This window comes from Plectrocnemia conspersa, unplaced genomic scaffold, assembly GCF_051122295.1.
Source record: "Plectrocnemia conspersa isolate PC_06_02 unplaced genomic scaffold, ASM5112229v1 ptg000009l, whole genome shotgun sequence".
In the NCBI taxonomy this organism is placed as follows: domain Eukaryota; kingdom Metazoa; phylum Arthropoda; class Insecta; order Trichoptera; family Polycentropodidae; genus Plectrocnemia; species Plectrocnemia conspersa.
In genome coordinates, this window is record NW_028277173.1 from 19,454,511 (window position 1) to 19,464,858 (window position 10,348).

Sequence of the window (10,348 nt, forward strand, 5' to 3'; positions counted from 1 at the left end):
AAGTCGTTACAGGCAGGACGTAATAAATGTTTTTGATATGCTTCTTCGAACGGGACAATTTATTTTGTCACGGTAATGCATGAGCCATCGTAATACAAGCTTATATTCTATTTATATGTTCCACTGCCTTTTTGTATATAATAATTTTTGTAATGTAGCTAACGAGATTCAAGTAATAGTGATGGCGAAATAATAAGCCCAATAAACAAAAAACGAAAACGTCTTATAACTTCATCAGTCATAATTAGATAGTGATTATAAATATGCTACCGATGTATGTAATAATCGTGAAACTAAAGATGACGAAAAATAAAACAGCACTGGGAATATTCAGGATGAAAAATGATAAAATTTAAAAAAGGTCATGTTGATCATGATCTTTTTTAAATTTTATTTTTATATTTTTCAAATTGTTTTATTACATTTTTCTGGGTAAATGTAGCATAAATCTTAAAGAGAGAAACGGATAACTTTTTTGTAAGATTTTTGATGGTCTTTTGATCTGCTTTAATACGAAGCTGACGCGAACGTAAAACCGAAAATACGTGCTTTAGCTTATATCGTGATTGGACCATGTTGAGACTGCATCCATTCGGCTATAAAGAGCTTACATTACTGTGCTTACTCGGTTTAGAATAGCTAGAAACTAGATTGCGTTCCTTCCGCCAGATAAAGACTGCCCGTTTAGCCAGAAAGAGGTGGAGACAAGGCTGCGCCTTTGCAGTTATGAGTCGATGACGAGCTAAATACGGGGTTGTAAAAAACCGATATATTTTTAATGAGAAATAGCAGTTAGTGGGTGAAATATTAAAAAAAATCACGTTGCTTTAAATTATCCATTGAATTTTTGATTATTGTACGAGTAAAATATATTTTTTTTGTGGAAAGTTTTGTAGTACACGAGTTTGCAATAAAATATTTAGCAATGTATATTTTCAGAATAAATAAACAAATTTTATTAATAAAATGGAATTTGTTGTTGACACACTCATAAGCCCGCACTGTTAAGATAAACAAGCCGCATTGGTGTTTTCAATTAAAATATATTTAATTTTTAAGCTAGGTAGTCGATTGTTAACCGTGGTTACATTGCTTTCATATTTGGCATTTATAACTTATTTGCTTAAAATATATACAATGTGGTACACGTTAAACCATTAAGCGTTATTAAAAATACAACCATATTCGCAAATAATTTTGGCTTTGAAATATAGTGGTGACGAGAGTTGATACTGAATGTATATACATCAAGTTGTGTATCACTGATTTCGGTGACAATTGTAAATCACACAACAATAAGCTGCTACGAATATTTAATAGTGTACTAGTAGAAACACGTATTTTAAGAGATTTACAATTAATGTTATAACTTACAATATATACAAATATCATAAAATATGTAAATAGGCAAAAAATTTTTTTTAAAAAAAAGTACGTTTCTGTTAGCTAATTTCTAGATGTATAAGTTCTCAAAAGAATGCAACTATAAATGCTATCAGATATAATATTATAGATGCGATATTTTGCAAAAATAAAAAAAAAGTAAATATAAAGATATGTGTCTTTATGTATTGGTAAGGCGATTTCCATAATTGGTGTCACATTTTTTAACCCCCCATATGGCACAAGATGTCACAATGCGTTGAGCTTGTGGCATCATCTATAAAGGTCAACTAACATAACGAAAAGAGAGATAGAGCTGAAATGGGCGAGGTAAGAACGTTTTATATTTTGCTTATTCAATATGTAATTTGTAAGTGTTACACTAAATTCACTACATTTCAACCAAATGGCCCATCAAAAAGTTAAAATGAAAGGGTTACGGCGATTATTCCGTTGTAAAATTGTAAAAATATAAACTATTGTAATAAAATTGTAACCAAAACGCCGTTGAGTTACAATCGTCAGCCCTAGCTGTCATAAGTACATTTGGGCGAGCGGTGCTCTCGCAGGAGCGATGAGCATGTCCGGAGGTGGAGGGCCACCGGCGTCTCCCTCGCCGCCGCCCCTCGGAGTGCCCCCATGTCTTAAGGTCTTCGTGCAGAGGGACTACTCGGAGGGTACCTCCGTCAAATTCCAGACGAGGTTTCCCACCGAACTGGAGGACAGGGTCAGTGATCTCTTCGCATTCCGACCTTTCTTATTTCAATTTTATTTTATTTTCTATTTTCTATTTACTCCTTTCGATACTTCAAAGATAAACATTGTTATCAGTTCGATCCACATTTCATCATGGTAATTGTTAGATAATTCGAAGGTTAAATACCTTGAATTTTTTTAAATAGTATGCTCGACCATTTCGTAGTTGCAATCAATCATTCTGATTTACCGAATATATGAGAAAAAATAGGAATCTCATATAATGTTCAGTTGAAAAGAAAAAGTAAATAAATAAAGTAATAATGATGAGAATTTTGACACTACCCAAATTTAGCAATATTTTCAAAAGCGCGATTATACTATGAAATATATATATTAGCCAAGATACTCATCACCTGAAGAATTATTTTAATATATTCATACAAGATAATGGTTCTTTTAGCAAATTCGAAAAACCAAAACAAGCCATCATTTTTTGTATTTCCAAACACAATCTTTGAATTCTAAATATAAATATAAATAAATTTGATAGTTTCTTATCTGTTGATACGCATTCAAACCAAAATGGAATAGTTTGACGATATCGAGAATTATTGCAAAAATTGTACAATCTGTAGAAAAAAATTAAGTTTTCTATCTTTTAAATTTGTTTTATGTTAAAACATTAAGTGACCAGACGTCCCAATTGTGCGGAAATGTCCCGGATTTGCGTTGTTTGTCCATCAAGTATTTTAACAGTAATATAAGTTGTTAAGAAAAATTCTTATTGAGCTTTTTATGTTTAAATTAATTTTATCTTTACCTTGTACATCAAAATTCAAATATTTAAGTTTGAGTTAACTAAGTTAACTAAGTTGGTCTACTAAGAATAATTAATTTAGTAACCATTTGTTGTTTGCTAACCATGTGTGTAACCAGGGCGGAGCCTAGTTAGCGTACCAAATGTACCAAGAAAAGTTACAAAATGTAGTATTTTAACTTATTCACAGTAAATATTTCAGGTAATTGCTTGTTGGTTGTATATATTTACATTTTTTCTTGGGTAAGAAGTAGGTATAAATTGGTCCCATCGACGAGGAATCTGCTTTGCAATAGGAAAGTACTATTTTTTTTATGCAGAAGTAATGTCACAAATGTCTGCTCTGAAACGAAAAAAAATCATTCAGTCTTTGGCCTTTCAGTGCCACCCTCAGTCGAGCATCGAGATTCTCCTGTTATTGTTTTTCACAAATCTGTTATTGAGAGTTATAATTTTTGTTATGGTTATCATTTTCAACACTGAATATCTCATTAATTATAAAGAAAGATTTTTTTACATTATTAAAAAATAACAAAAGCGCTTTCCGACACAGGCGCCCAAAATCATAATTACCATTGTTAATTATTATTAGATATACAATTTCAAAAGAACTACAATTTAAGGCAGTTATGTAGCTGCCTAAAATATAAATAAATTATAGAAAATAAAAAAATTTAATTTGAAAATTGAATGATTTTAATTTTATAAATGCTATTAACGAATATAAATTAAAATGATAAATACAGAAATTGGAAATATAAACTAAAAATAAACATTAAAAGTTGTTTATTCTGTAATTATCATGTTCATAAAAAAACAGTTCAAATAATGTACAATACAAAATCATATAATAACTAATTATTTAATTTAAAAAACAAACTTAAATCAAAACAGAATCTGCAAACTGTATCTAGCGAGGACAATGATTATGAGGACGTGAATTATATAAAATAAAATAATTTTAACAATATAAAGTACAATTTATAATAGAAATTATGTATATTAACACTTAACCGATGGGGCGGGTAGTACCTTCTCTGATGTTAGGCGACGGGATGGGTAGTGACTACCTTTTATGATTTCTGACTTTTAACGACGGGGTCCAGTAGTATCTACTGGCAAAAACTAAAGCGTTTTGTGCTGCCATCTATGAATGAATGTTTATACTTTAAAAAAAAAAATATTTCAATGCATAATTATTTTTATTGCCCTGGCTGACTTCCCATGTGAGGGACAATCAAAGAGCTCTTTGTATAAACAAGAGATGATAATAAAACTTGACCATAAATTATTTATAAAACTATAAGCATGAAATTTTTAATTCATGTAAGACCGAAATATAATTTATATATGATAATTCACATAGTTCATTTTATTCACATAATTAATTATTATATATTTTTTAAACTAGAGATGTAATAAAGTAGAATAAAGCAAATTTTATGATATTAATTATTATTTTATGCAACCCACAGATTATAAACCACTGATAAAATAATCTTCCTACACGGTGGTCTTAGAGATATTTCATTTTTAAGACACTAGCAGTTCATTTTTCTGCCATTAAATTATTTTTCCACATTTGCCACACAACCTATAACAGTGATGTCAGCAATGTTTCTAGCGCTATTTATATTAATTAACAGTTGAAGAAAAAAACTCTTATAAAACCTGGCCTTACATTAGCTGAAACTTAACTACATTTTTATCTCAAAAGAAATGTCAGTAGTCAATTGTTAGATTTTTGATTCTCCCTAATAGTTTCATTTTTTGTTTAAAACCAAATGCTCGATGGTTCTTTAACACTTAATAATAGATATTTTTGACACAGTTATTATTTATTTATTTTTCAGATCGAAGTTCAAGCATTTGAACATACAATCCATCAACTCAATGCATACTTTGCGGAAGCGGAGAAAGCTGCATGCAGCACCTATTGCGAGGGTTGTCTCGCATGTTTAACAGCATATCTCATATACATATGTACCGAGACGCATTACGAAAAAGTAAACCATATTTTTATAACCACCGTCATTTAATACTACTCTCTTTAATTTGTTCTGTGATTATTTCAGTGTCTTCGCAAAGTGTCAAAGTTTGTCGCAAGCCAAAATGAGCGAGTGTATCTTCCGCGTGGCCTTCGCATCACAGACCCGTGCACGCGTGGCCTCCGACTCATAGAAATATCCATATTGGATCGGCCAAGTAACACCACGTGACTTCCGCTGTCTCACTCCACCGAGGAATTCTTCATGTAAATATTAGTGTGTGACGACTGTACTGTCCCTCACGCCGCTGCACGCGTAACGACGCCCTCACGCCGTTCCTCGCTGTGGAAGTCTGTCGATGTTTGTGATGTTGTTGCACTCGTGAACTTTTTCAATAATCGTATTGTTTCGGAGTTATGTTTATATTTGATAAATGTATGAGACCTCTAATATGGGTAAAAGTGTTTATATGATTCATATCATTATCTTAGATATATACTAATTTGATGAATGTTTGGAGAGACGAAATTATCAGGCCTAATTAAAAATGAATATGCAAGGATCCATAATAATTCGATATATTTAAGATTTTACAATTTTTATTTAATCTAAACTATTCCTATAAAATACTTGAAAAAATGTAACAAACAAGCACTGGTTGTCAATAAACGGCGACATATCTAATTCATATATATAAATCAATATCAATAGCTTAGACAAAGATCAGATATTTATGGATATTTCTTTGTGTGTTTAGATTTTTATATTGATTGACACTGCCAATGATATGATTTTATTTACATTTTGATATTAAAGGTCTCGTATGTTATATATAAAATGTTTTATCGGTGTCAGGTTTCTAAATTGACTGCTTTGGTTCTAATCTTACTTCATATGCAACTTTTCATTCCATCTTGTGTATTTAAAATACTTTATAGGCAGTTATATAAATAAAATGCATTTATATCTTATCTAATATCACTTTTGCAAGCATGTCTAGTTTATTTTTTTACACCAGCACACAAATATGTATAACTCAAATAATTTATGTGAATTATAATTAAATGATTTTCAGTATATCAGTTATATTAATTTTATATTTACCCACTCTCATGAAAACAATTCATATAATTTGTAGATAAATTATTAATAATGGATTATCAAAATATACAAACTAATTAAATGTTAAACTCAATGTTCATATTTGTAGTTTGGGAACAAATTAGATTGTATTATTTATAGTATCTATCCAATTCATCACTCATAGATTTAGTTAAAAACGTGAAATTAAACACTCTCTATAACTTTAATACATAATTAGATTATTACATTATAACATAAGTTGAGATCTATTGTATGCGTACTTTATTATAGAATGTATTAGAAGAAATTCATTTGCATTCATGAAATGACTAATCAACGCTCAATGTTATGAAGTTCAACAGGAACTGATTTTTTCAAAGATGATTAATCGTCTATACATATGGAAAGTTTGGCCAAATATTATGTTATGAAAACAACAAATAGATTGTACTATTGATGATTCACATTAGAATTGTATTAAACGTATCAGGTGTTATATTCGTATGTAAATACATAAAAATTAACTAATAAATTAATGTCTTCGTAATTTTATGTATATATATATAAATAAAGTACGTTTGACAGACTGTTTTTAATTGTATCTTATTATAATACAGAATATCTAAGGTTATTCTCGGTATTGAATGTTATTTTAAATAAATATATTAAAATATGCATATGTGGTAACACTTTCTATATTTATAGTAACAAAATAAAAATGTAATGTTGATGTGTGTGTTTTATTTATTTATATTAATAAAAATATTTTCATGTAAGAGTATGTAAATTAGTATGTATATCTTTAAAACTTTCAAATACACTTACATTTTATTAGATTACCCAATTTGTTAAAATTTCCAAATGAAACATCCTTGAAGATTCTGTAGGTGAGTGTATTATATAAGATTTTTTAATAAGATGTTGAAATAGATGATGAGGATATTTTAATCATCTTACAAAAAAAATACTCAAGGACGTATATAAGATGTTGTATTTGTAACTTCTATGATATAATAATATATTATGTAAATTTTAAGGTACATATGTGCTTAGTAAGATGCTAATTTTATTTTACTGGTGAATCCACTTATGATTTTCTAGAATAATACATATAAAAATAATTTGTTTATGCTGGAGAGACAGTTCTGTGTTATATTCTATTCAGTAACATTTTTAGCAAATAATCAAATCAGCGTTACATTAAATTGGGTTCGGTGATCATACATACAAATACTGGTCACAAGGCAGCTTCTCATGTTTCAACGAAATATTTACAATAAATAAATCAGTAAAAATAGGTTGGCGATAAATATCATCTAGTTGGATTATGATTTTAGAGCATTATAAACACTCACTGCAAAAACAATATTGCTGCGACTGAAAATAAACACAAGTTTACAGATAACAAAATGGCTTGAACCGCGCAACGAAAAATTTTCTGTGACTACATTTGCGCATAAATTACGAATTGGCAAAGAGAATCCACTGTCCAGAATTGATGCATAAAAACGCAATGATTAAATTGTAATATACGATGACTAAATAAAGCCGGTTATAGAAGTTTATGCAACTAGTTTCGTGTTATAATAGAAAGAAGGCTCATTCGTAATGAATGCATTATTCATAAATTTATCAATCTTTTATTTGACCCAATAAGATTTGGAACGAGAGTTCGAATTTTTTAATACGATTTATTTTTTATATCCTTATTTTTATCTTATAAATAGGTACATATCATAATGTTCGAAGATAGCTAATATTTGTTCGTTAATCTTTACTGTTTAATTATACATTTATTTAAATAGTTATACGATGAGCATTTTCATTATGCAAAAGATTTATTACTAAACTTAATGATCGTTGACTGGATTTAAATTGCTTAGTATTATAGAATCACTATAATTTAGCGTCACGTCAGTTGACAAAAAACTAATAAGGAAATAAAACATATATTCAAGTTTATTTTAATGTGAAAGACGACACCATCTATGAGTACTCAAGGGCATACTTGTGTACAGGAAATAGTATTAATTTGTAGGAAAAATAACATAAGCATAATATATATTGTTGAAATTATTATTTTTGACTTAAAAAGCACTTAATTTTAAAATTGCTAAAACTGTTTTTAACTTCTTGTTGTGAAACTAGTAGAAAAAACATTCTACTAGAAGTGAAAGAGCGACTCGTACAACTTTGTGACCTTAAAATTTAAGTTTGAGAAAAACGTACGATTAGGTATCTTCTCGCCGATGTCATCACTAAGGACTATGATCCTATCTTACATTCGTCCAACAAGCCAATGTATGGTTGAATTGGTTAGCCTTCCTCTTTATTTAATGGGACAAAAATATTTATTTACAACTCTTATTTGGAGTTCTAGATATCAGCTTCATTCCCGATCCAGGACATTTATTCCATATCCGGATTCCGATACAGAAAGTACACATTCGGAAATACAACGGGTCGTCCTGTCGAGATTCCAGCGCTTCTACGGTCGACCATCCATACAATAGACCCCAAGAGCCAGCAACTCTTGACTTGCAGAGCAACACAGAGCAATAAAATATGTACAAATGGTACATCAGAATCAGTGTTCGCCTTGACAACCGTGTCATGGTAGATACATCTATAAAACAACATCGGTTTACCACATATATATATAAACCTTTTTATGTTGGTTTGTAGTTTTCTTCAATTCTTACGAGTGTTATTATTGTATCCTTAAACAGTAGAAGTAAATAAAACTGCATTTGCTTTCCAACTGTCTTATAAATTTATACATATACTATACTTCTAAAATATTATAGGACTACACTCGTAATTATGTTGAGGATGGCATTCTGGGATGGCAAAAATCACGATTGTATTATTTTCAAAACTGCTTTGCGCAGACTTGTAAATAATTTTATGCAGTGGCGAAGCTATTAGGGGGGCGGGCCGCCCCGGGCGGCACTTGCTTGGGGGCGGCATATTCGCAATGGGATCGTCTAGTATGGTTCTTAGCCCTGAATGCACTAAAACATATATACATCCACGAATAACAAGAGCTTAATAATAACCAATTTATTATTTTAAGAAATGCTGATTTTATGACCCAGTGAAAAATGTATGGGGGAGGGGCGGTAATTTTAAAAATCTATGTCTCTTTGAATTGAATGTTGAAATCAAATTATTCTTGTCAGTGCAAAGAAAACATAGCTCTGCAGCTAACTTTAATCTTACTATGTTAATATCTCAAGTAAAATTTTCATATTTAATTTATTTCGTCATGATATATTTACATATTAAATTAAATAATTAAAAATGCAAGCAATTATAAAAAGTAACAATTTTTTTACAACAAGTCCGTTTTTTTGGCACGGAATTTATGTTCAAGTACGAAAGCTTTCAACTTAATTTTTAAATATTATTTTTGAAAGTAAATATTTGATACGTATTTGTTTTATGCGTTCAATTTCTGTATTTATTCAGTTGTTAGTATTTTTATTATAATAATTGCTACGTTTCGACTTTGACTATTATTATAAGGATTATTTCGTAAGTTTACTCAATTTAATTACATGTACACTGTGTGAACATTACCGCGCAATTTTTTCTCACCATAATAGAAAGGTAGCTTGATTAAAAATATTTAGTTTATTATTTAGTAGATATTTTAGAACAACAAAATATACTTAACCTGGAAGTTCATATTATGGCACTGTAAAATAGTCTTAGGGCGTTTTCATTCAAGCTGCATCTTTTTTGATATCTAATCAAAAAGTATGTAATAATAAATTAAGCATTGATTCCCTCACTGAAAATTCAAAAAGTATAACGATTATGATTATTTAAAATAACTATTATTCCCCAATCATTATTTTGTAATTAAATAATATTTTTTGCATTATTTGGTTAAATAAATTATTAAAAACCGGGAAAAAATTACGAATATATTCGAATATTCAAATATTTCATCAATTTTTCGCTTAATATTTGAATAGTTGAAAACTACAAATAATTAAGAACCCTAGTAATAATGTAATTTGATTCAAAATAGTTGCTGTTTTAGCAGATATATTAGAAAAGCAAAATAAAATTAATCTGAAACTTCATATTATGGCATTACAAGTTTGGCATCATGGCATTTTAATCCCAGCTGTAAAATAAATATAAAATTTTTTTATAAACATGTTTGAGAGACTCTGCAATGTAGTAGATGGATCTGAAGATGAAATAGCAACTATTTTCGTTGCATTATCTTTACCTTATTACAAATGTATCACGGGTCATTTGACTTTTATAAAATGCGGTTGGGAACCTGTAGTATATATTTCCTACAGTTATTTGTATTGGTTCTAATAGTAATTTAATGATGATTTTAATTAACAATGTCGAA

General features: G+C 29.4%; 1 protein-coding gene across 1 annotated transcript; it reads left to right on the plus strand.

The window, feature by feature from the left end:
* The first annotated feature begins 1,910 nt into the window (after positions 1-1,910).
* On the plus strand, positions 1,911-5,964 carry LOC148232150 (golgin subfamily A member 7). Its single transcript, XM_088192738.1, has 3 exons — positions 1,911-2,110; positions 4,753-4,905; positions 4,975-5,964. The coding sequence occupies exons 1-3, from the start codon at positions 1,958-1,960 to the stop codon at positions 5,116-5,118; spliced, it is 450 nt and encodes a 149-aa protein (XP_088048864.1). The 5' UTR covers positions 1,911-1,957; the 3' UTR covers positions 5,119-5,964.
* The last annotated feature ends 4,384 nt before the right edge of the window (positions 5,965-10,348 follow it).

What these genes read in the sequence shown, in the direction of transcription:
- LOC148232150 (XM_088192738.1), top strand. Translation starts at nt 1,958, where the DNA reads ATGAGCATGTCCGGAGGTGGAGGGCCACCGGCGTCTCCCTCGCCGCCG. An exon ending in CCACCGAACTGGAGGACAGG is followed by an intron (nt 2,111 to 4,752) that starts GTCAGTGATCTC and finishes TTTATTTTTCAG; the next exon opens with ATCGAAGTTCAAGCATTTGA. An exon ending in CCGAGACGCATTACGAAAAA is followed by an intron (nt 4,906 to 4,974) that starts GTAAACCATATT and finishes TGATTATTTCAG; the next exon opens with TGTCTTCGCAAAGTGTCAAA.